The 26,599-nt window shown below is 37.2% G+C and overlaps 1 protein-coding gene across 4 annotated transcripts in view; it reads left to right on the top strand.

Moving 5' to 3' along the window:
- The window catches only part of LOC145973441 (uncharacterized), a 197,897-nt gene that overhangs the window by 70,176 nt on the left and 101,122 nt on the right, over positions 1 to 26,599 (top strand). For all 4 annotated transcript variants that reach the window (XM_083102819.1, XM_083102818.1, XM_083102820.1 and 1 more), the window contains one exon: positions 24,360 to 24,422. In XM_083102819.1, the coding sequence (XP_082958945.1) occupies positions 24,379 to 24,422 (44 nt within the window). In that variant the 5' untranslated portion in view covers positions 24,360 to 24,378. The remainder of the gene's footprint in view (positions 1 to 24,359; positions 24,423 to 26,599) is intronic.

Below are 26,599 nucleotides of genomic sequence, written 5' to 3'. Positions count from 1 at the left end.
ATTGACTTTTGGGAACGACCCACCGATGCTATCATTTAATAGTTTGTATTTTACTCGAGTTTGGATCCAGTCACTTTTGTCAGATTTTCTACTTTATTTTACGATGCTCCCATTGTCTGCTGTGCATCCTCTTCAAAAATTTTCTTATCTCTTTGATTCGTCCCGACGGTTAGATTTGCACATTTGTCAAAGAGATTTCTAGCAGTTTCCCGGGGGAAAATTGATCCTTCAAAAATAGCAGTGTATTTTCATATAAATATCTCGAAAATCCTCTTTTTATTTTTATATATTTATTTTATATATATTTTATATATATTTTATATATATATATTTTTTATTTTATATAAGTCTTGATATAAGATTCTCAAAGACATTGTGACTTCATTTTGAAGATAATATTCATTGTTCGTCTTATTCATCTTTTATGAAAATTGTGCGAGGGTTAGCCATCTTTTGGGTATATTCGGCTAGTGCAAGTGATTCCCTTATGCGGGCTTTCTCCTGAATTTAATGAATGACATTATCGTTCCTTTCGTCATCGAGATTCGTCCTTCTACCGTAATCTTTTTGCTTCTTCGCGTCAGTTGAAAATAAACGAGCGCGTTTCCACGAGACAAGAACGTAGGACGTATTGCGGGAAGGTTACCGGGACCATCGCGGTCAGAAATAACGTTTCCTCGGGGCGGGATTGTCTCCGCCATATATCAGCCCGGCTGTCGGACAATAAAGCTGCGGCTCCGATGTTCGTGCACGCTATTTCCAAGATGCATCGCGAGACGTTCGATTTCCACGGCAAGGACGAAATATCCGGTCGATCCGGCGCCGTCAAACGATATTCCGCCAGCTCTAACATTTTTTTTTCCTTAAGCGACGACTCCGAGAGAATGGCTCTCTTTTCTCTTCTCTCTTCCTCGTCTTTTTTCACCGCAGATTTGCGACGATCGACACGTCGGCAGACTGCTCGCGGCTCATTGAGTCACGGAAATGTCTCCGCGATATCTGAATAAAAACCGCGGCAAAGTGGCAAGCGGTGTAAAAGATCCGCTCTCTTTCTCTCCCTTTTTTCATACCTCTCTCGTGCCGGTGAGGTGGTTGCACATTTCCATGACGTTTCGCAATCGTTACGCGCAGGATATTTCGCAGATATCTTCGCTTTCTTCTTTATACGGATATTTCACGACCTACGTAACGCTATTTTTTACTGTTAGAAGTGTCTAGATAACGATAGATTGGCAATTGTAAGGGAATTTTTGTTACAAGTTACAAAAATATAAAATCTTATATTTTATTTATTAATTTCAAGCAAATTTTTAATAGGATTTTGAATGTCAGATTTGATAAAGTGTTTGAAGATAAAAAAGTAGTGTGGATTGTATAAATTATTAAATTATTTGTCCAAAAAAATATAATAATAATTTGTCTAATATATATCATAATAATTTGTCTATTTAATATTCAACATTTATACGAAATATTTCGCATGATAATTTCTTTTAAATCAGTTTAAGCACTCGAAAGATTTGCGTGAGGGGAAAGTATGGACGTGAGATAAAAAATCTTTGGAAACTTTGGGAGTGTTCGCATGTCCTATCAGCGATCGAAGCGAGCTTCAATTAAAAATTCAAGCACGTTTATGACGAGCTTTGACACTTAAAATCAAGGGTTACGCATTCGGAATTGCGAACGAAACGAAGCCAATTATTAGGAATCTATCGCGAAAAGAATAAAAAATTGCTCGCCAAAACTTGATTCTCTTCTATAGAGAAATCGACACTGTCTTATATTCTTTGTACCTGGTTTTTTCAACGACGAATATTATTTATCAATGACAATTAAATCTTTACGCGAGCGATCGTTATTTATCTTATAAAAACACTAGTTCTCTCTATCGATTCTATTTAATTTTAATATTCCTTCGTACATTTAATATTCCTTCGTACTATTTAAAAAAATTGATATAAATTTACCTTCTCATTCAGTGCTCATTCGGTTTTTGCAGAATATTTTCTTAAAAATTCACGAAATTGTAAGATTTAAATTATATGCTAATTACACGCTATTAATCACGCCAATATATATTTCTGCTCGGAAACGTTTCTCTAGACCAATCTCACGGGGATTTTCCTTCGTGTTCATTTATTATTTCCAGCATGAGCGAGACAATTAGATGCTTGAATACTATCGCACTGTATTTTATTTATCCAAAGTAATTTAACTTCTTATCGTTTAATGTGGCGCGCCGCAAGTGCTCCAACTTTCGCGTCTTTCATTTCTTCCGAAGATTTGTACAATCGGACGGCATCTCTCGAGTTCTATCTCCCACGGTCTGTTGAAACTAGGAAGTGTCGCGTTCCACTTCCGTGCCGCATCGATAAAACCAATTCTCGGAACGAACACACACACAAATACTTGGATATACATTCGCGAAACGGTTCAATCGTTTTCGCGAAAATGTACTCTCGTTCGATCGGCGTGTAACGAGTTCGAGCGGCCACAGAAAGCGAGGTCAGAGTTCGAAATGTACTTCTCTTTCGATCTTTTTCTCTCTCTCTCTCTTTCTCTCCGGTCGGTTATCCGGTCCGTCGGTTTTGCATGCGAAACACCGCCTCGCGTGACAGAGCTCGGCTGGCAGATATAGGACGCTGATGAAGATAGTTTATTCGCCTCGCATGTCGGCGAATAGTTGCGAAACGTGCGCGAGGCGGGCTCGCCGTTTCCCGCGTGACTTTGATACTCAAATAATAATACGGAATGGAGGTATCATTAATCAGAATTATCAGAGACACGTCGCCGGCTCGAGATTTGCAAGGACGTTTGTGAAACAGGAGCTTTTATTGTGTTACACAAATGCGACAGGTTTGAGTTCCTTTATCTTCTTAAGAAAGAAGGGAATCGAGAATTATAAAATACTATTGTATTAAATAAAAGATACAAGATTAAATAAAATAACATTAAATTAAATTAAATAAGAAAAATGCAATATACATAGAAGAAGTATACATTTATTCTTTTAAAGCTCAAATTAAAACAAAGCAATTTCCTCAATATATTTATATTTTTCTCAGCAAAAGATTAATGGAAAGTATATATTAAATATAAATAAATTCAATATATTTTAAATATAAATATTTATTTTAAATGTATATTAAACATATATTGTTCCAGTTATAAAAGCGATTCAGCAGCCCAAGATATTTGCTCGATCATGCCATGCAATTCGTAATCTATTTTGCTATTCCTGGTGTTGCTTATTTCCCTCGCTGTCTATCAACCGCGGATCCCCAGATCAGATCGATGGTCGCCACGACTCTAATCGTGGTCACGGTCGAGATAGTAACCGATTTACAGATCAGCAGTTATGTTGCCACCCGAAACGTAGGGCGACACCCGGAAATGTTCCTCACTCGGTCATTTCAGGAAGCGAGGATAAAGAATAGGGCGCGGACTCGTAACGAAAAGCAGAGACATAAAAAGAGAGCGGGATCAGGGAAAGGACGGTCGTAGATTAAACCATACTGGTAACGATAAGGGTCGCCGGCGGTACATAGCGTAACCCTCGCTCGTAACCATCGGGCTGGACCGGCGAATATGTACAGTACCGGTTGAAAGTAGCATAGCATCGCATTTGGAAAGGAAAATCGTTAGTTCGAAATTAGAACAAAAACATACACAAATATTAAATTATATTTGATTTTTTATATTTTATTTAGTTTGTTATTTTATGCTTTTTAATTTTAATTTTTATCAAAAATTGCAACATAATAAATAATAGCAGAAATATTAAATTTTTGATTCTTCAGAGTAATCCATCTTCATTTGCTTTCATAATTACCACACATACTCTCGGCATTCTTAACAATAGTTTTTTCAACGTTTTAATGCTATTTTTGATTCCAACATGTTTGCGAATACCTCTACAGTTGTTTTTGTGTGTGATTGAGGTCTCATTTTTATAGTACATTTTTATAAAATTTATTCTATAATAGGTCACCGAATTAAAATCTGATGATTGAGAGGGAGAAAAATTATTTTGAGAAATCAAAAATTCACTATTTCTGTTATTATTTGTCATAATTTTTATGGAAACAAAGTAAAAATAACGACATATATAAGTTGACAATATTTATATATATCTTTATTTATTAAAATAACGACTTTGTTTCTATAAGCGATGCAATACTTTCGACCGGTACTGTATATTGCCGCGTCCCTTCTGCCATTTTAGTATCCCTTAGCGAAATTTCTGCACGCGTGAGCGCGCAGATAGCGCCTTCCTCCCAAGGTACACCCGTCGAAAGATAGATGACAGATTATGCTATCGGCCGACACGGAGGAGAGCACTTTGATATAAACGTGTCTTTGAAAGCTAGTTCGAACCGCGTTTCCGTGATTCGAAGAAAGGAGAGAGAGGGGATCTAAATGCACCTTCACATCCGGATGCAGTGTAGCGTTAACGTCACGGCGCCGTTAAATTGTAGGGCAGACTAATCCGATTCGAGCATAAACTTAGCACTCGCATATAGTAGCTCCATTGTGTCGCGAAGAAGTTTGCGAGATATGAAGATTCGCATCGAACCCATTTCCTTCGATTCACTTATGTAGCCGAGATTTAGTTATAATGACTCTCCGTATCTTCTGTTCCGCGACTAGGATCGTAAAGGAAAGACGAAAAGTCGAGCCGCGATTGAACATCGATTGTTAGGCGCGTCTTCGAATCATATTATCGACATATCAACCGCAATTATATTAAAATATTTTAAGATATTATAAAGATATCGACTTCTTTATTTTTTCACGCTTCTTTATCGGGACGTTAAGATCGTCGACTAATATTAAACCGCACTGAAAGTATGTGATAACCTTTTGCGGATTGCGATAAAAATTGTTACCTCTCCGATTTTAAGGTCTAGAGTTTCTGAGGGGAAGAAAATCTCGGGATTGCTCGAGTTCTACGAGAGAAGTGCACTTGAAAATGATTAAAATTTCTTTTATTTCTTAAAAAGAAAGTAGAATTTCCTGTTATTTTGAATTATATAAAATAGTTTTTGGATATATTTAAGTGTCTCACATAAAAATAACGAATCTTTAAGAATGTCAAAATCCTTAAAACACGCACTCTCTGTAAAATCATGTGTTTTTTTATCTTTACAAATCTTTTTCTTGGAGACTCTGGTCCAAATATTACAATTTTTTAAATCTGTTCAAAAACAAATAAATTATTATTTCAGATCGTTTGATTGAAACAAATTGTACAAAAAATTACGAGAGCAATTAAAGTAGTCAAAAAAATTAATTTTATCATAAACCGTAATTAAAATTTAGAACGAGAGCTTATTCAGCAAAACGTTATACGTCTATCTTTTTTTTGGTGGAGGAAGGGAAATAATCTCTGGTCGGAACTTTTATACCGAAGTGGAGCAATCCTAGCCGCGACTTGACATCGATATTTGCCGCAGGGTGAGAATATCCGTCGGCGAAAGAGTTGTGGCGAATGTGTGACCGGCAAAGTAGTTCTTTCATTGGCGGAAGACACAAAGGACGAGAGAAAGAGAGAGGTGCGCAATCGAGTAGAGAGACCGTATCAAGGGAGTACGGCGCGAACAAAGCGTGACCGAGCTCTCCAGGAGTGAATATGGAGATTAAATTGGGTGACAAGGCGGTGTACTCTCTCTCGAGCCAGTCATAGGCGACACAATGCGCTGCTCCAGACAAACTCAGCTAGCGCGACTAGATTATTCCGCGATACGCACATCGTAATGAAAACAAGCGGCTCGCGTACTAGCTCCTTTGGATAATGGCGAACGTAACAACTGTAGTTTCAACATTTACAATACAGTAAACCTCTCTGATCCTTATCTCAGTATCAGATAATGCAATTTTTACAAATTGAATGGAGAGCGTTGTCTTTGGAAATAATTTATTTATTTATAAGATTCTCTGAATTTATCACGCGACGAAAAGAAGAGAATCAAGGATTATCGCGAATTTTATCTAAGAAGAAAAAAAAGACATAGAAGATGAGGGAAAACTACGGAAAAAAATAGAGTTATCCCGTTCTCGAGGAAATTCGATATTGGCCGCGATGTGAAAGCGATTGCACGGAAAAGAGAAGAAGACTAAGAAAAAAGGGCGAGCGTGGAGGACGTAACGAGCACGAACAGAAATAGAGCACGTCCTATAGGGATGGCGCAGGGGGAGGAGGGGGTGGAGGGGGTAGTGGAAAGATTAAACTGGGTGACAACAAAGACCGGACGCAACGTCGTTACACACCGGTCGTGGTCGAAAACCGACGCCTGTGCCGGGTTCCCGGCGGAATTGGGATGACGATGGCTAGGTATGTTAGCCTCGAAAGGTTACCGAGGGCGGACCGGGGATGTAGGTTGTTGCGAAGGGATGCGGAGTTTGCGTTTGGAAGTCGCCATAGTGACGCCCCAGAATCAGAGGGCTCTCCCCTCTCCCTTGATCTCCGTCTCTCTCTCTCTTTTTCTCTCCCTTTCGTCCTTTCCTGCCTCCTGCTTGTGCTCGTCTTTTCGCTTGGTCTCCTCTTCCGTATCGTTTAGACAATGATATCGGGCAAACGACTCGCCCGAATCGATTCCGCGCCATTGTCGCGCTTCGCGAGTATCGTGCGAGAGAGAACTTTAACCGCGCTTTGATCTCGCGCGATTAATGGACGCGAGGGAAAACTTTATTAGCCAATCGATCGACCAATTCTGTGTTAAACGCACATTTTTCAATCGCTGAAACAAAACCTTTCCACGATATTGAAGTTGCATGAGATTAGAGACATTAATAAAGTCGAAGTGAAAAGCACTTGATACAATGCAATATATAAGAACTAATCGACTTAGGAGATGCGCCTTCAAAAAAAAATAAATAAAAAAAATAATTAATTAATATAAATAAAATAAATTAATTATATATTTTCCCTAGTACAGCTTATGATCGACATTGAATCGACTTTCATAACGAACAATGTTATATTCGCAATGTTCGTGACAAAGGGAATTTCGATGATAATTTAATAACGTTGCAATCGTTAATATAATGTCAGGGCGGTTAAATATTTTAACGTTCGTTCATTGGCTAATGTCGCCTAAAGGCTCATCTGGTTCGTTTAATTGGCCCCGCGTTCGCATAAATCGTTTTCTCCCATAAAACGGTGACATAATTGCGCCACGGCTCGAAGCCATTAAAGCTTCATTTTTCACACGACCGTCTTACGAGCGTGTGTACGTTCGTCGCTTACCGGTATAAAACGCAATAACGAGACCGTGGAGGGACTTAACTCGCCACCGGGACGGGGGTTAGTTTACAGGACATCGTGCGCTTTATACCCTGCTCTCTTGTCGTCTAAACCTCCTCCGAAATAACTGACGCTCGACGTTGTCCGTTGCTTCCGCAAAAAAAATTTAAAGACCCCCTTAGATTATTGCCGGGTCGCCTCGTATCGAATTCGTATCGTAAACGCACAAATGCTGCGCTTTAATTGCACAATACAGCTTCGTTTGACGTCATTCAACATTAATGACGATATAAATTAGTGATTAACTGACTGGCGTACTTGCACATTCGGCGAAAACATGACGTTAATCGCGATAAATCGCTGCAAAAGTACCTAATTATTCGATCATTGAGATTACGCGATTATTAAATACACAGTATCCCCAAATCATGTAACCGCTTGATTGATATCTTAGTGAATAATTGAACTCAAATTTGATATGCTTGAATGTTGAATAATTTACAGAATTATTCATAGAATTTTATTTAAAATAAAACCTTGTTACTCACGTGTTGTACTTGCAAGGTATATGATTTTCTCGAAATTATAATACATGTCAATTTGATTAATATTGTTCACATAAGATTTTTTGCACCAAACAATCAACAAGGTAACAAATTAAAGGTAAACAAATTGGTCAAGGCTTGCCCCGACTTTATTTTATCGCGACCGATAATAAGGGTAACTTGGATCGATAGAGTTTAACCAGGCGATTAATGTGACCGAGATTCCTCCGATTGACTCTGCGGCGGATGCTCCGATTTATTCTTGACACATTTATGACATTAACTTTCTTTAGAGAAATTTATTCAGATCTCAAAATATATAATAAAATGGAAACACAAAAACCAATAAATTGGAATAGATATATAATTTAATATATATGAATTATTAAGTTTTTAAAATTCTACAAGAGCATTTTTCGCTCGTTGAGATAAGAATGAAGAGGAGTTTTATTTCCTTCGTTTAACGGCACAGATGAAATAAACAAAAAACGTAATAATGCCGCGGCTCTTCCATAAACGCAATCAGCAGAATGTTGGTTTCAGGATGTGGAGGGAAAATGTCCGTGGGGAGAAAACGCAAAATTTAATATAGAACGGTAGCGCGCGTCCATATCGGGAATGCGTATCGATGTCATGATTAAAACCGCGCAATAATGATGTCGCACAAATTATACGAAACTGTTTGCGACAGTCGCCGAGACGAGTTTGCGAGAGAGCGCAATAAAATGAAAACTCTGCGATAATTATTATTCCGTCGCGTCAGAACGTCTCTCTCTATCTCTCTCTTTTGTATTAATTAAGTTTAAAGGTAACATGCATAAATGGCAATTCGCATAAATCTTCCCGATGCAAATTTGCAATTTAATCACTGACTCTTTTTCCCGACTATTTTTATTTATTTATTTATTCCGTCGTATATTTACGCGAGAAGAAGAGAAGACACACGGGTTCTTTTTACGGTTCCTTAGGAGTCGTTAACCCGCTTTCGCGTTAGCATAGCTGCTATTTGCTGTGGCGCGGCAAATAGATAGCTTTGAAAAAATCCGGGGATTTCGACCCACAGGGGATTTTTATCTTATTTCGCCATCCCTCTCGAGATTTGTACCGCGCACACGCGCGAATAAAGTCTCGATAGCAGAAACGAGTCTGTTATCCCAGACGCGCAAACTTGTTATGCTCTGTTTTTAGGACACGAGAGAAAGAGAGAGAGGTCCTCGAAAATATATAGAGACGAAGAAAAATTGTGGAAAAATTACCCGAAATAAAATTGTTTTATCCGACTAGAGTATCGCTCCGCTTATTCAATTTTCGCAGCGATACTCGACACTCGTGTTAATAATTAACAATTTAATATGCAGTATAATTTAAATTGATGTACCAAATTGTGCGGTACGCTTAGATGATAATAATTAATGACTTAATGGTCAGTATAATCATAATTAATATATTAAATTGCATAACGAGAGGGAAAAAGAGAAAGAGAGGGAGAGTTTAATTTAAATGCAGATACACGTATTCCTATAAAACACTGGCTTGAAATATATTTTTGTTATCTCTACGCAACACGACGGAAGCTTCTCCATCAGCTGATCGATAATACGCACGAGTTGTTATGAGCAAAATTCGCCGTTATGAAATATGGAATTATGGGACTCCATGGAATACAAGCGGGGCTGATGGGGAGGATCGCGGGTGAATTTATTTCCCATCGGGAATCTGCTTAAGACTATCATTTCCGAAGTGCTAAGCTGGATCTAGAAAAGCTCCTCGCACCTGCCGCCGCCGATATTATTTAATCCCATAATACGTTATTTGAGCGGAGGATTTTTGCGGTTAATAATTCACTCCTCATCGTCAATCGATCACGCCGCAATTATGAAAAAGAAAGGGTCTATTTAAAAATAAAATTAATTTTTTCAAAAGATTTATATATATATTATACATCTGCGAGAGTAGATAAGTTCAAGTTCTGCCGGCTTTTATGTTTTCCGCGCGAAATAAATTATTTCATCGTAAATCGATTATCGAATTTTAAATTGGAAGTAAAATCGGGAAAACATCTGCAAAGCAAATATTAATAAAGCAGTTAATTGCTGTTCCATAATCAGCGTAAATTACTTTGAGATATAATTAATTAAAAGCTACTTCTCGTTTTACGTTTTGTAGATGAAATGGTTGGATTAGTATGTGCGATACGCTGAAAGTTTGCGTTTTGTAGGTAAAAGCAAAGTCGGTAATCGATAGCTTCATATTTTATTAAACCAACGCTTTGCGTTGTCTTACGTTTTGCTCATGAAACTTTGATGACGGCGCTTGAAAGGAAAGAAGATGGCTATTCCTTTAAAGATTGACTTTTCTCTCTCTCTCTCTCTCTTTCTCTCTCTCTCGTGCTCGATAAGTCTTTCTTATAAAGACTCTACAGTTTGCTTAAATTTAATAAGGTTTTTTAATATTCTTTTTCTCTTGCTTCGTAACGTTATCCGTAGCACGAATTTCGATGTATTCTCGTCTTCATTTACATGTGTGTTTCTCTTCTTTGTATCCATATAATTTCGTGAAATTACGAGATACACCGTATTTTCAAGCTCTACTGAATGCACACGCAATGCGTAACTATATATTTACATACGATTGTTTTATAAAGTAGCATTAGCATGTTAATGCTCTCTAATTTACGGAGAATTCCGACATTGTAAATTACAGTTTAAAAGATCATTTCAACGCGCGTGTACACAAGATACCGTAAAAATCACATAGATGGGATGAGAGCATTTTTTTTTTTTTTTCTTTTTCGAGAAAGCCCAAGACCGTCGATACTTTTCAGCTCTCTGCGACTAATTCGATAAATGGATCGGCCAAGTTACGATCATTAGTTTCCACGAGCTTTCTCTCTCCCCAGAAGCAACCCTCTGGTCACGTTTGCGGGAAGCTTCGGGATATTCCACGTTCTCAATCGAATCAAGGAATCGCCGGCTGTAATTTACGACTTCGACGGCTACACTTTTTCTCTTTTTTTCTTCGTTTTACACCGGCGCGGACCAATCAGTCGGCGATAGCTCGGTCGCTTCTGCATCGCTTCATCTTGCGATGAAACTGCCTCAATATTCTAACGGCTGTCGGAGCGCTCGCTCGTTAATAACGGCGATCCGGTCTGCCGAATATCTTCGTCCTCCCTCATCCCCCGCCCCGCAGACTTTCAATTTTCTCGACCATTCGCTTTCCTTATGCGCCACGACGGTTTTCCGACGCGACAACGACTCGCGACGAGCCACGCGGTTCAATAAACCCGCTGATGAGAGAGAAAGAGATAGAGGGAAAGATCTCAACCCTTTCGTTCAATTGATGGGGCTTTTTGTATGCGTACACGATGAAACTCGGAATTCTTATCAAACCGATCCGATTCGATTTCACGCGTGACTGAAGCAAGTTGATGTAATAAGGATCATCGGAGAGAACTATGTGTCCGTTTCCGATCAAAGAGAAATTTTTATTTCAGGACTGCCCTTTGTAGATGCGTTTCATCAAAGAGATACTTTATTAAGAAAATAGATGGCGGATTTTATTACTCAACTGAAAATTGCATGTAGTATTAATGTAATCATGGTTTCTTTGTGGTTACAATGTAGCTTAAAAATTTGAAACGGAAAAGATAGACCAGCTAATGTCAACCATCAATTTTTAATATTTTTCTTTTCTTCGCATATTTTTTAATATATTTTCCTGATTTATCCAAAGAATTAGATGTAATTAAAGAATGTCAACGATCGATTTTTAATATTTTTCTTTTCTTCGCGTATTTTTTAATATATTTTCCTGATTTATCCGAAGAATTAGATGTAATTAAAAATGTCAATTATCGATTTTTAATATTTTTCTTTTCTTCGCATATTTTTAAATATATTTTCCTGATTTATCCAAAGAATTAGATGTAATTAAAAAATGTCAACGATCGGTTTTTAATATTTTTCTTTTCTTCGCATATTTTTTAATATATTTTTCTGATTTATCCGAAGAATGAGATGTAATTAAAAATGAACATTGATCACGGTTGCTTCAATTCAATCATTCAAAACGCAGTTCAAAGTAATAATAATCGCGCACAATTCACACAGGCAATTTCATATTTCTTGTTGTAAAACAGATTCTTGTCGGATTTTTCTCATTTTGGCGCGCATCCCGCTTCCTTCGCTTTACTTCTTTTCTTTCTTCTCGCCGGTTACTCATTTATTTTATTATCCGGGGAGCCGAGAAATACTCTATGAAATATATATCCGACACGCCCGACGTGCGTGTGAATGTGTATGTGCACGCGCGCGCGTATATTACATAAAATGTAAGATAAAATCTACTCTTTCTTCCGTCGAAATGACGTTTGGGGCGCGCTTGATATGGTTATACTGAACGTCAGTAGTGTTCATCTCGCCGATAACAAGGGGTAATCGTCACAAATGTGAACGGTGAGATCATCTTTTTTTGCCGACTTTTATTCGTCCCATAACTTTTTTCTGAAAGCTGTCGGAATCACCTCCGCGGTGCACATGTGTGATTAGATACGAACACTGTGAATTACATTGATCGATTGATGTTGAAACACATGTTGGATGCCCAATCATTCGACAGCCGAATTTTTTTCTCAATTTCTTAAAATTTAATTTCTCGAAATTTTGTCAACGCTCACGATTGATTCAAAATTATTATAATAATTAATCTATCTATATTTTGTCACATGTACACGGAGAAAAATATCATTCTACTGTCAAAAAAAGCGATTACTCAGTTTATTTTTCCTTTTTTAAATAATAGTTTTTCTTCAACAAAGAATATATTCTTGATAAAAGTCTTAAAATATGCTCATCACAAGTGTTAGAAAATCTCATTATCATGTACTTAAAAGAAGAATTTATTTTTTCTTCAAGAATATTGTAAAATTATATCAAAGAAAAATCAAACTTACTTTACGCCAACTCTATGTAGTAAGCAAACCAAATTTTGGTTTTAATTTAATATTCTTGATTAAAATACTGCGCTTACTAAAATTCAGAATATATTCAATTAAATTTAATGCTTGTGGTGAACTTATGATATATTTGCGGATATACAAACTTATGATAAATTCAAAATAAATAATATTTATTTCAATACAGTATATATTTTTCTCTGTGTATTAATGCACGATAATATAGTTTGTATCAGTTAAAATTTTATCTTATCTTTGACGTGTCAATTGTTACGCAATATATAGCCTTCAGTAAAAGCCGCTCTTGGGGAGAAACGTTATTTCACTCTTTAATTCGGCGCACCGGTTTAAGGGAATTTCGTAGAGAGAAGGTAAATCAATTTGCTCGATTAATCTAGCTCAGCACGCGCGGATACATATTTATAATGGACGCTGTATCCTATGCGTACACAATTACGAGGCGACTTGCGGGGAACGTTTAATATTGCATCCGAAATTGGCGAAGAGGGCACAGAGGGAGAAGGGACTTTTCGTCTCTCGGTGGTTATTAAATTCTCGAAACCGCTCCTGGTTTATTTACGGCGGACGGAGTCGCGAAGTAAATTTTAAATTTGCGGTATATTCGTGGGTGTTGCCTCCTCTTCTCGTTCAGAGTAATCAGTTATTCGCTGGAAACTCGAGAGCTCTCGTTCGAATCATTTTCACGCGCGTACATCGCAGAATTATCCTTCACACACGTGTGAATAAATATTATTCAATCTTGTAAAAAAAGAAAAAAACGAATGAAAGAAAGATCAGGTAAAAAATTGTTCAGCCATCTGTAATATTTAATTGTTGGCGTTCTGCGTTTAATTGTAAATTAATTACGGACTTATCTGCCTGCTAAATTAAAGCCGAATTGACAAAAGCGGATAAATGAATGTGTGTATTCCCTGTCGCAAATAATTAGGGCCTCGATTTTATCAATCAATATGTATGCAATCCGCGCGAATAAATTACCATAAAATTACCAAAATGCAATACGATTTTCGCATGGACCGCGCGCTGCATCTGTGCCCGTAGCTGATTGTCCTTTCCAGTCCTTTCCTATCTCTTTTAATAGGAGTTTTGGCGCAATTAATTATTCCGGCTATTCACTGCGTTCTATCGCGAATATATATTCCTTTATTTCGACGTGGAATTTTTTTGCCATAATTAATCTCAAATATACATGACTGTATTAAAAATTTATTCGACACGAAAAATGTTATTATACAGTAGCAAAAAAATTCTCTACTTATTTTCTGTAGAAAAAAATTTTCGCGTTTCGATGTACATTTAATACCATTAATTATTCAAGGTTTCAATTTTGTAAATTTCGCACTAACAAGCATCGTGAAATATAAAATTTTATATTCGATTAGGGTCCTCGCCTTGACGCAACATCTCGCGATGCGGCATATGACGTGTTTTCTTTGGTTAAACAAAATCGGGAGGGCAAACAGTTGCTCGCAGAATCGTTACGTCCGCGCGGCTTCCAATTGGAACTTTTTTAACTATAAAATGGATTAAAGCGCGCAAACGAAAACCGGGCCTCTGAAAAGAGGGAAACGTCGTTATCGCTTTTTTCGCACGTTCTCTCGGCCAGCGGTCAGTGGGTCACATTCACCCCGGCTTTATCCTGGCGAGCGGGAGCGTTACCCCGGTTCCATAGAGGTGATCGTCCTCGATTCCTCCGCCCCTTCCCCGTCCACTATCCGTTTGTATTTGCATCCGCACATGTCCGATCGCGATCATTTACATTTCCGTCGACGCGCCCGAACGTCCGCAATGGAAACGTCGCCCTCTTGCCTTTTTTTTCACGGTTTTCAGCCTCGTCGTCGAGAACCGTCAATGAGTTGATTACGTTCGCTTTTTCGCGAGCCTGCCAATCTTGCGTGCGTGTCTCGCGTGCTTACGATTCCGCGCACCGCGTTCCCGATTTATCAAAGAGTGACCGACTCTTTGATGAATTGCAAATAATTGTGCTACGCGTAATTAAAAATCGCAGCTACGCACGGAAAATATTTTATATTTGATCGGAATATATTTAGCCGTGAATGAGATTCTTTGATGAATTTCAGGAGGGAGGGTGATTTCTGCGGGTAGATATTTAAATAGCATGTTCAAGAATCATATAATTTTGGAAAAATTAAAGATAATGAGGTAAAAGTAAAGTTACTCTTCAAATAATATTCTAATAATAATAGTCATTTATAATAGAGTATCTTTTTTTTTTTAGGGAAATCAATAAAAGTTAAGTTAGTCTTTACTTTATTTCGAGATATTCAAGAATTGGAAAATTTCCGCGTGCAAATTGATAAATATATTCGAAATAAATTTCTGTTAAAAAGCCATGCCAAGAAGATTTATCAAAGAGCGACTGACTCTATTGCAGATAATTGTGCTATGCGTAATTAAAAACCGCAGCTACGCATGGAAAATATTTTATATTTGATCGGAATATATTTGGCCGTGGATAAGATTCTTGGATGAATTTGTCAGGATGATTCCTGCGGGTAGATATTTAAATAGCATGTACAAGAATCATACAACTTTAGAAAAATTAAAGATAATGAGGTAAAAGTGAAATTACTCTTCAAATAATATTCTAATAATAATAGTCATTTATAATAGAGTATCTTTTTTTTTAGGGAAATCAATAAAAGTTAAGTTAGTCTTTACTTTATTTCGAGATATTCAAGAATTGGAAAATTTCCGCGTGCAAATTGATAAATATATTCGAAATAAATTTTCGTTAAAAAGCCATGCCAAGAAACACGCTTTTGGGACGCGATGTATATTTCACGGGCGAATTGCCCCTCGCCAAAATCCCGGTTGATTAAACGGTGTTTAATTTATTACTTCTCGCTCTCGACTAATTACTCGTACGGCAAATTAATTAATACCGGGACGGACGCGATGAAAGTAATTCCGCGCAAGGCGAACGAAAGGTAAGCGAATCGGTATATAACCCCGGAGTGCAGAAGGTTATGCACATTGGAATCGCAATTACACGGTCGTGTTTGCAGTGTGTATACGTTCATATATATACGCTCACGCGACCCGACGTCGCGCCGTGTATGGGCATCTCGCCGCATCTTGTTGCACGCACACACAAACACGCACACGCGTATTGCGCGCGGAACCGCCGCATAACGGACGTTTGCAAATCCCTTGTACACGTTATCCGGATACGATTCGATTCAGAGTCCATCAGAAGAAAGCATCGACCATTAACCAACGAATATTGATAAGAGATTAAATCCAAGCTAAAATGTTAAGTTATTAGCTAAGTGCCTTAATATGGGAAATGCGTTTGAAAACGACTAAAATATTCATTTTTTGTTAATTTAAAATAAACGTAAATAATTTCCTGAATATTTTGAACTATGTTATATGTTAAACGTATATACAAATGGAATTAAAACATTTTGAAAGGTTCTCCTATAAAATTGTTTTTCTCGATTTGTATGTATTTTATTTTTCTTTATTGGTACAATTGTTGTTTTTTAAATCCGTTTAACAATAAATAAACTGTGATTTTTTATTGTTTAAAAAAATTGTAATTTTAGGATATGTTATTAAGTTTTCAACAGATTAATTTTATAATTAAAAAATTATTAAAAAAATTTAATTATTAAAAAAAATTATTCAGCAAAAAGTATTAATTAAAATGGAATATTCGTATGAGAAAAAAGTGAAACAAATTATTCGAATGTGTTAACTAGGTTAAGAAAAAGAAACATAAAGTTAAATAATTTTGCTATATAATTTCTTTATCAGTTCCCTTGAATTTCTTTAATTTTATTTCAAACACACACGGATTTAATATATTTTAACAGTAGAAATGTTTATTGTTTAAAATTTTCGAAAAGATTAATTTTTGGCGCTTTTAGACGCTAGAATCTTTCGTATTATTTTGAATTAGAATTTCCCAGTGTTGAGAAGTCCAGAAGTTTATATCGTGTATTAACCCCCGGACAATCCGCTCATTCGACACGTTGGCCGCGCAGGCGGAAAATATCAACAGCCTGCGTGCGAGAATCAAACCAGACGAGGCAGCACCGGAACGGTACACGGAGTACAGCGCAGCAGTATCATTAACGTGCATGCAGTACACCGGTGTGTCTCTCGATGCCGTATTTTCCGCTCATTCATGCCCCCGTTCATTACTCCCGCGGGAGACGAAGTACTCCGTTAATTTCGCGTCTGCGTACGAAGAGCACACTCGCGTTTCTCCATCGGTTCTACACCCTTCGGTATCTATTCCTCGGTACCTGTGCTCGGCTACTATATTTATACTATGCCATACCGCACCCCCGCCACGCTCTTTATCCCGTCGTCCTCTCTGCCACATCTTCGCGGTCTTCCTCCCTCGTTATCCACCCCCCTCTTGGAGCTCCGCGCGTCGCTTCGTGTCACCCTCTTGCGCAGACTTACCCCCTTGTTCCTCTGTTTTTTCCTTTTTTATCCGACGACTCACGTTCCTTTTCTCTTTTCCTCTTTCTGTTTCTCTTAGAGCGCGTGTTCTGCCGCCTCTCGTGTTCGTTATCGTCGTTTCGAGTTCCTCCAGCTTCGCGCGGTCTCTAACCCTTTATGCTTTATTCTCCCGAAAGTTACCTGATTCGCGTGACGATCTTTCTACCTTCCTTTATTCTTTCCGATCGTCACGCACGCCTTTGACATTTTGTGCTCCTCGACGTTTCGTGTAAGAGACTTTCTTTGAACTTGCAATAATCTCTAATTTTTAGAACAATCGTCATTAATTATCCATTAATCCTTGTGTCGTATATAGTAGTTTCAGGCGCATTATAGCCGAGAAATACGCGAATTTGAGCATAGAATATTGTACGTATTAATGTAGTATTAATACGTATTATTGCGAAAAATAGAAAAAAGATAGAAATTTAAGAAAAAATTATCAATTATTTCTAATCTATGAAAATACAGAGTACCATGAAAATTGCATTACTGTCGTTAACCAATTGATTTTTCTAATTCAATCTTAGTTTCGTAATGTAAGATCTGTATATAGTACTCTTTTCATTTTTCAGCATCATATTTATCATAATAATTAATTGCATTTTCTTCCAGTTTGTTTTAAGTGAATAAATTTAATTAACTAATGAATGATTTTATAGATAATTTTTTGAAAGAGCTTAATCTTCAGAGAAAATGAAGCTTTAAATTAATTAATTTTTAGTATTTTAATTTTTTTAAGTTTTCGAAATAAAAATACACATATTTACAGGACTAACATACACTTTCCTTTTCTTATTGTCGCTTTTCTCTGGTTTGATAAACTACATTTGTCTTTTCTATTGCAATATTTTTTTAATTTTGTAATTTTTGACTAGTTTTTCCTTCCGATTTTTCTTTTTTCTATTTTTTATTTTCTTTCTTTTCCTCTTTCTTTGTCTTTTTCTCTTTCATCTCTTGCTTTAGCTTATTGACGATCGCTATTCTCCATTTCTTTACTCATTTTCCTTCCAACCGCAAAGCGGGCTTTCCCTTTATTCGCAGAAGTAAGACGCCGGTACTTACAGGTCGTTAAGCTGCAGACAGCATAAATAAATACGCGCGAATTCAGTTAGCCGGAAATTACGACGAGCACTGAAGGAAAAAGAAGGAGAAAAATTCCGGAAAAGAGTGAATACACGAATCGTTGGGCAAACAAATTCTTGAGCGTGGTTACGAGGGAAAGAAAGTTGCACGATTCCTACAGTTGAAGCGTCGCCTGTAATTAATATATATTAATGTAGATTAAAGTAATTCTTTTTATTTAACGCGTACCCGAAAGAAATATATATATACACAGCGTATACGTGATTATTAAAAATGTTTCTTTTATAAATTTTTTTAAAATTTTGTTTTATAAGTCTTGTGTGTGTGCATTTTATCTGCTTTGAAGACTGAAAACAGAGACGAAATTGCACGAATAAGCGAATACTTTTGGAAAGACAATTTAAACTTCAATCAAGTACACAAAATTTCTAAAGCGTCATAGAGAAACCGTCTACTCGCTTAATTGCATGATTAAAATCGTTTCATCACGACAAAGTTAATATATTACTCTCATCCGAAATGCGTTATAACTCTCTCGCGTTACGTTCATAAGTGCATCTGGCAGAACGCAGTCATGTTTTCCGCATTACGCGGGAGGAAGGAACGGGGAGGAGTAGCCGCGAAAAAAGAGAGGGTGTAAATAGAATGATGAACAAACAACCGCGAGATCGCGGATGGCGTAGACGCAGTTTTAATGAGCACGATCGGATTTTAATACTCGGTTCCGCGGTGTTGATTGATACGAAACCGTATATGATACGATATCGCGATATTCGTCTGCGATCTCCCCCCGGAACTGAGTACGGTACGAAAGTCGAACGAGTGCCAATCCGCATCGATCGGATTTTATAAATGCGCCGCACTTTTTCTTGTGCGTGATTTCCCTTGCGATGAAACGGGATGCGTCGTGTAATCGCGAAGCAGTCTTCGCGACATGAGAATTGGAATTCCGCGAATCGAACGAGATTGGAAAATAAATCACCCTATTCAAATTCTAGGAAATAAATAATATTTTTTCTTGTCAATTTTGAAAAACGATGATACTTTGGCTAACGAATTACATGAATTTTATTAAATGAAACTAGAGGTCATTAATTGTGATTTTTACATAAATTGAATATATAGAGTGTAAGAGAATTAATCACAAACCAAATTTAGTGATTAAATAAATATTGATAAATGTGGTAACCCTTTTGATCGAATTCCATTTTGCCACGTGAAGTATGAGAGGGATTTTCGCGAAATACGCAACGCACGCAGAATGTAGCAATTTTTCGTACATGCGGGCAAAAGAGCTCTCGGGGCTTCATTGGAATTTTTGTTCTCTCGAGTTTGCAACTCCCTCTTTGCCGTTCTCAACCCTTTCCCCGATTCGGTCAGGGTTCTTCCCCGTCGTAAACGTGACTAACGACCGGAGAAAGACGCGACATTGTCGAGGACGGGATCCCGATGTCGCCGCGACAGAAAAGCATTGTTCGTCATGCGTGCATAAATGTTATAAATGACGCGTTGCATCCTCGAGTTATCATAAATCTTCAATGATATGTCATGATCTGTAATCATTTTTTTAATCATACATGTGTGTATGAATTGTTTGAATAATTTTTCTTAGAATCGCTCAATTTAGATAAAAATGTATTTCAAAATGTTTCGTGAACGAGGTGTGGAAGTATATCATTCACATCACGCAGACGATTGTCGTTTATATTTTTTTATTTTATTTTATTTTCTGAAGAAGGATGAAAGTTTCATCGATAGGTTCGCGAGTATCGCGATGACGTTTGCACTCGTTTCCGGCGCAGTGCAACAAACATCGTCGTGGGAGAATAAAGGGGGGATGGATGCTGACGTAGCAAGAAGATTGTCCACAAGGATATGTCTTGACATTGTCATGAAAAGTGCAGAGTTGGGTTGTAGTGGGTTGTAGCCTTGTAGACGGACAGACGAATCTATCATGGATGGATGGATGGATGGCTGGCAGACGAGTTGGATGGATGGATGGATGGATGGATACACGGTCGGAGGCTGGTCTTTCATAAAATATGCAGGCTGCAATCACGTCTCTTGAATGGAAGAGAGCTTGAAAAAAAGTAAGAAGGGGGCGACAGTGCATAGCTGGTTGGAGGCGAGATGATGGCATCGTAGGGGAAGCAGGGAAACGGCGGGCGAAAGAGGACCGGGGGAAGCGCGAGAGGACGTGCCTTTATATACGAAGAGCGAGACCCGCAATACTGCTGAAGCTGCGAGTCCACACCCGGATTCGCTGTGCTTGCGTTCGCAAAAAACGTTCATAACTAGCCAATCCCGCTGTTGTGCATTATGTCAACGACCGCATCCGATAGATGTTTGCGTTTGTGTGTATAAATGCGTTGAAAATGCATCCTCGCACATTGTATGCGATACATTTCCTCCAAGTTGCTTAATATCTACGAGCACTTTGAAAGTTGCGAATAAATCGGCGGATTTCGATAAAAGGATGAAACTTACAGAAAAGTTTCGTTTTACTCGACAAACATTAAAAAAGAATTGTCGTCGCGTGATATATAAATAATTTTATAAATCCGAAAATAATTTAATAAATCCGAAAATGTACACATATGCATAGACAGAAAGAAAAAGAGATGATTTTTTACATCACGACTTTGAGAAAGAGATTTGAAATAATTTAAAATTAAAATCGTTGAGAAAAATTAAAATAAACGATATAATAAAATTATCGAGAACCTATATCGACGTAAAACTGGTGTTTGCGTTGCGCAAAATACGACGCTTTACTGCGTGCCGATGCATTACGTATGCGATGAGTATTATATGTGGGGAAAGCGTAGCGTGGCGTGAAAATTTCAGATATCGGTGGGTGTTCAAAGGGTCGATCAACTCGATGATTCCCGTGCTTTGAATTTGAAAGAAACTATTTAAATTGTAAAAATCTGACCCAGATTCCGCGTCGAGAGCGTGCGAGATACTTTATAGGCTCCCATCGGTCCCTTCAATCATTCGGAAATTAAAATTCATCAAAAGCCGTATTCGCGTGCAAACTATCTACATCGCCGTAATAAAAGTTCAATCTTGAAGATTAACTAACACACAGATCGGCGTAATTAAATTGCAACATCAAGGTAGCATTAGCGCATCTTTTCAAGATTGACAATAAACATATACACACATTTTAAAGATAATATTGAAACTAAAGCTGCATAACAATTTTGTCACGTTCCTCAAAACGTTTTTACATCGTACACATAAATAGATACACACACACATTTCCGTTACAAGCGTAAAAACTATTTGCACGACGTGTTTAGCGTCGAAAAGCAGAATGTTCCTTAAAAGGAACAGACATTGGATGGTTCTGGAGGATTCAGGAAGCTGGTCGAAAGGGATTCAACCGGGGAAAAGCATAGACCGAGCTGGAGTGGCACCCACTTCTCGCTGAGATATGCATGAGCTGGCTGGAAGTTACGCTACAACTACGCTGCTTACATAATATAAACTCCCGAGGGGTCATCCTCGACTGAGGCACCCGGAAAAACCGGTAGGCGCCGTTTGACGGGGTAACTCGACGACCACGAGGAGCTATTTAATTTTTTATACGTACGGATATGTTTTATTGAGTATTGTCGTGATGGGCGGCGTGCTTTCGTCGTGTTGTCGCGTTTGAAAAGTGAAAATGTTGCCGATCATCGCCGTTTTTTCTTCCTCGAAGACGGAGATTTATCGCTGACCTCAGATTGTGTATCCCTTTGGCAAGAAATACGCGCGAAGCATTTCAGAGAAACACTTAAAATGTTCGGAATTTTGGTCCCAATGATATTTTTCCCAGGAATCTTTCATACTTGAATTCATTTAGTATTTATTAGTATTTTAGATGTAATGATTTTACATTAAATTTTCAATTGGGTAAATCCTTATTCTTCTTCTTTTCTTTATTAAATGATATATAGATAAAAATGAGACAAAAAGAGACAGTTATATACAGTTTTATGTTCGATAAAATAGATATTTTTCTATTTCCTTTTTCAATTTATTAAACTATTAAACTACATATAAAGATAAAATTAGGAGAAAGACTAAGAATCGAGATGAGGACAGAAATCCTTCTTTCATTCTCTTTTTTTCTCAAGACTTTTGTTATCGAGCGTCCATTTCGCGAATTGCACAGGCACATTTGATGCAGATTAAAGAACATTTATGACGGCGATAAAGCGTACGCAATTCCCGCCAACAGCCCCGGCAAAGTTACGACCATCGGTCGACGGTGCCGGCAATAACGATGAATCGAGGGATAAGTTGCCCGAATGATGGGCAACTTTCGGACTTTTCTGCGACGGTACACCGGAGAAGATTTCCGGCACGGTTCGTTAAGCTCGTACGTACATACCGTAAACACGCTACCGACTTGTATTCCTCGCCGGAATACCTTCCCTTCCTGTTTCCTCACGTTGTTGCATCGTGCTTTTATCCCGATTTTCTTTTGTCGCGCAACTTGCGACAAATATTTATATATAATCGCACTGTGCGAGGTTGTCGACAGACGTAGGGAATCAAGATATTGTACTCAACATCGACTATTAATCATCAATTACGATACGACGCGGCACAACGCAACGTGATTATTACGCCGGGATCAACTTCAATAATGCTGTTATATTTTGCGTTAATGAAATGGAATGAATTGGATTCGTTACTAATTATGTATTTTTGATCGTTTAAATTTATAATTCGTAGAATATAATAAGCGCATTGACCGCAGGCGCTGGGATTACTTAAAATACGATATATATTATTTATATTACGCGTATAAAATCAAATCTGTTATTAAAATAAGAACAGAGTGTTTTATGAGCTTGATTAATGTATGAAAATAACGTTAATGTACAGAAAATAAAGGTAATAAATAAATAATAAAATATATGTCATGTATATGTTAGTTTCGAGTTTATTTTTATCGAAATTATAGAGAGAAGGGATAATGAGAAATATTAATCTTTCTCTTATTTTTACTCTTTTATTTTTCCGATATCCTTGAGATTTTTCAACGCGTATGTATCTAACGAAGCGAAAAGAGCTACAGGAAATTACCTAATGCGATATAATAGAGAGAAGTAGTAGTCTCGTAACTGTAAATTACAATTATTACCGCTGCCGGCGCGCACGAATTATGGAGATAGCATTACGTATTGCGTTTATTATTTGTATTGCTATGTTTGTGCATGTTGTCCAGAATTGCGGCATATTATTAATGAAAGCGACTCCGTATTTTTTAAGGTTGCATTCGATAAACATCAATTAGTTTTATCGCAATATTTTCGTAATACTCTCTCTAGGCTACATTATTTATTTCAATATATATATTGATTTAATTCTGAAGAAATTAATTAAAACTAAAATGTGTGTTTTAATGTTAGTAATTTAATTAATTTTTATAATTAAAAGAAATAATTTATAAACAAAATTAAAGTAATTTTTAATTAAACTTTTTTTAATTCTCAATAGAATTCTATAATAGAAAATAATTTATTTAAGTGTAATGGATATATATATATATATATATATATATACATATATATATATTTTGGAAAAATAATTAAAATTAATTTATTATACGTAAAATTAAAGTGTTTTAAATTTACGTTCGTTTTATGTTCAAAGTTTACGTTTATTATTTAAATTTTTATATTTTTTATATATTTATAAAAATATTTTTTTATAATAATATTATGTGTCAGAGAGACTAACAAGCTTTATTTACAAATAGTTTTATAAAATTCAATTAATATGTAAAAAAAATTACATATGCGTATAAATTAAAGAATACAGAGAATAATCACACTATTGTTTTAGATATTATCGTGTAATAAATTATATATAAAATTATAAATATTTGGTAAACAATAATATTTATGGTAATATTGCATCGCCAAAAGATTTATGAGATTCAGTATCTCTACATTTAATTGTTTTCTCGCGTGTATTGAGATTATTAACATGAAGAAATAATACATTGTCTCTCTTCTGCTTTCAGATCGGGCGGTTGATGCCTGATGGCGCGGGCTGGAACACAACGCTGGAGAAATCCTGCTCCAGAGTAAGTAGACTCTCGACTCAGTAATTACAGAATAAGCATACGATAAGATGCAATGAGATCGTGCATAGATAAATTGGCGAACAATGCTGCTTATGAAGATTTGAAACGAACACGTGGCCAAATGTCAAAAAACAAAAGACAAAATAATCAAAGACAAAATAAATAAACACACGAGAAGAAACTTTGGCTATTTCGTTTTCAGTTCGAATCTTTAATTTCGCAGTCTCATATCGATCGCTTCGTGCTTAAGGTTTCACGAAACACCTCATCGTGTTTCTAAATCGTCGACGAACGGGCGAATAAATAAATAAACAACATTTTTGCGAAACGACGCGAAACCCGAAAACTTTGGCGGATCACATACCGTTCCTCGCCAAGTTCGATATAAAAATAGCGAAAGCGCGACGACAGAACTTCCCATCGCGAGATCTTCGACGGATTTGAATAAAGTCGAGGAGAGAGCCGGAAAGGTTCGCAAGTTTCTCAAAGATTGTGAAAGCTTGTTTCGCTCGCTCCTCGAAACCGATATCCGCGATCTCATTTCTTGCCCTCTGATTTTTTTTTCTTTATCGGAGACGTAAAAGCCACCGCGAATAGCGTAGATGAACCCAGCGGGCATAATGGAGAACGTAACTTTTCAACGAACTCTTAAATTGAAGATTTATCGATCGAATCTCGATAGTTATAAGAGTACTTTAGCCTCCAAATCCGGATGGTATTTTCAGTTTTACCACACGGAATACTGCTCTTTTAAGTCGCATATTAATTGCCCTTTAGCACGAGAGTTCGTGTGCTTCGCGCCATCAATTATATAACGAATTGAGGTGTTTTAGAACCGATCGTTAAACGCGATACAATCGAGCATTATCTAATTCGAATGTATCACGTCGAAACAATATTAAACCGCGTAGCCAAAATCGCGACTTGAAATTCTAATAGAGAAAACACACAGGGCAGATAACACGCTCTTTCTCTTCTTAACGTTCGCTTAAGACTAGTATGTGCGTATAAACGTAAACGTAGACAGAAGAATAATTCTCTTTGCTCGTTATACGCGAAATGCCGGAGTACGTCGCGGTCGAGGAATTCAGTTTGTACGTGTAACCGCGGCTCTTTGCGGCCGGGTTTCTCGGAGGATCAGAAGATTGCTTCTCGGTTCGTGGCGATGTACACAGCTGCCCGCCGTATTCGAGTCCGCCATCCTTCAGGCTCGATAGGGCAAACCGAAGGAGAGAGCCCCGGTATCTTTGATCAAAGACGTTCCTCGATTGGATACCCTGTCGTGATTCCAATGATGAATAATTGAGGAGCGAGCTACGAGAAATTTCGCCGCGCCAGCGCTATTTCATCGCCAAGATCGCTGACGAGTATCGAGCGTTAAATTTTTTTCGCTCTCGTCAACATCGAGCGCGATGCGATCTCTTCCGGTCAGTGTCGGTCTTACATTTATACATAACGTGTTGCAATAACTTATATTTTATGCTCAAAAGTTTGACTATGACAATTATTTCTCATAAAAACAATTACGTTTTGAGGAGAAATGGGATTTTTGATTCGATGATCATGATTTACTTGTGGATATGCATTCAAACAACGCATTATTAGATACAATCTTGCTAAGATTATAAATAAATATGCAAGAATTTTTCTTCAAAGATTGCGACAACTATTATTAAAGTAAGTTAATCAGTTTTCACAATTCCCAAGGATACCTAATAAATTAATGTATTATGTGATAATTCGCGCTTTTTTTCATCACCGATTATTGAATTTATCGTACACAATAATCATCTGTAAAATTCAATCGCCTCTTCTTTTCATATAAGTCTTAAAATCATATCTCTGTCGCTTTCCTTCTTATTTCGGGACCCGAGACTGCATAACACGTCGGAATAAAAATCGTATTTCAGCCTCGCACCGGCTCACCCTTTGCACAGCTTTGCCGTCGACTCGGAATTTAAATCGCCTGGAGTTTAAAAGGGTCAGAGACGAGTGTTTGGCGAAAGGGTGATTTTGAATACACGCCACTTTTTTCGCGTCGTTCGTGTCGCGCGAAAGGCTCGTGTCGTTGAATTCGTTATCCTTACGCAGATCAGTATTCAAATCGATGCAAGAAAGTAAGTAAAATTCTAAAGAGAGAGAGTAATATAATGAAATATTTTTTGATATTTTGTGGA

This window comes from Camponotus vicinus, unplaced genomic scaffold (genome assembly GCF_025532165.1).
Source record: "Camponotus vicinus isolate PSW18456_S1 unplaced genomic scaffold, iyCamVici1.0 SCAF_6, whole genome shotgun sequence".
NCBI lineage: Eukaryota > Metazoa > Arthropoda > Insecta > Hymenoptera > Formicidae > Camponotus > Camponotus vicinus.
Note: the sequence above shows the minus strand (reverse complement) of the source record. Positions and strands in the feature narration are given on the sequence as shown.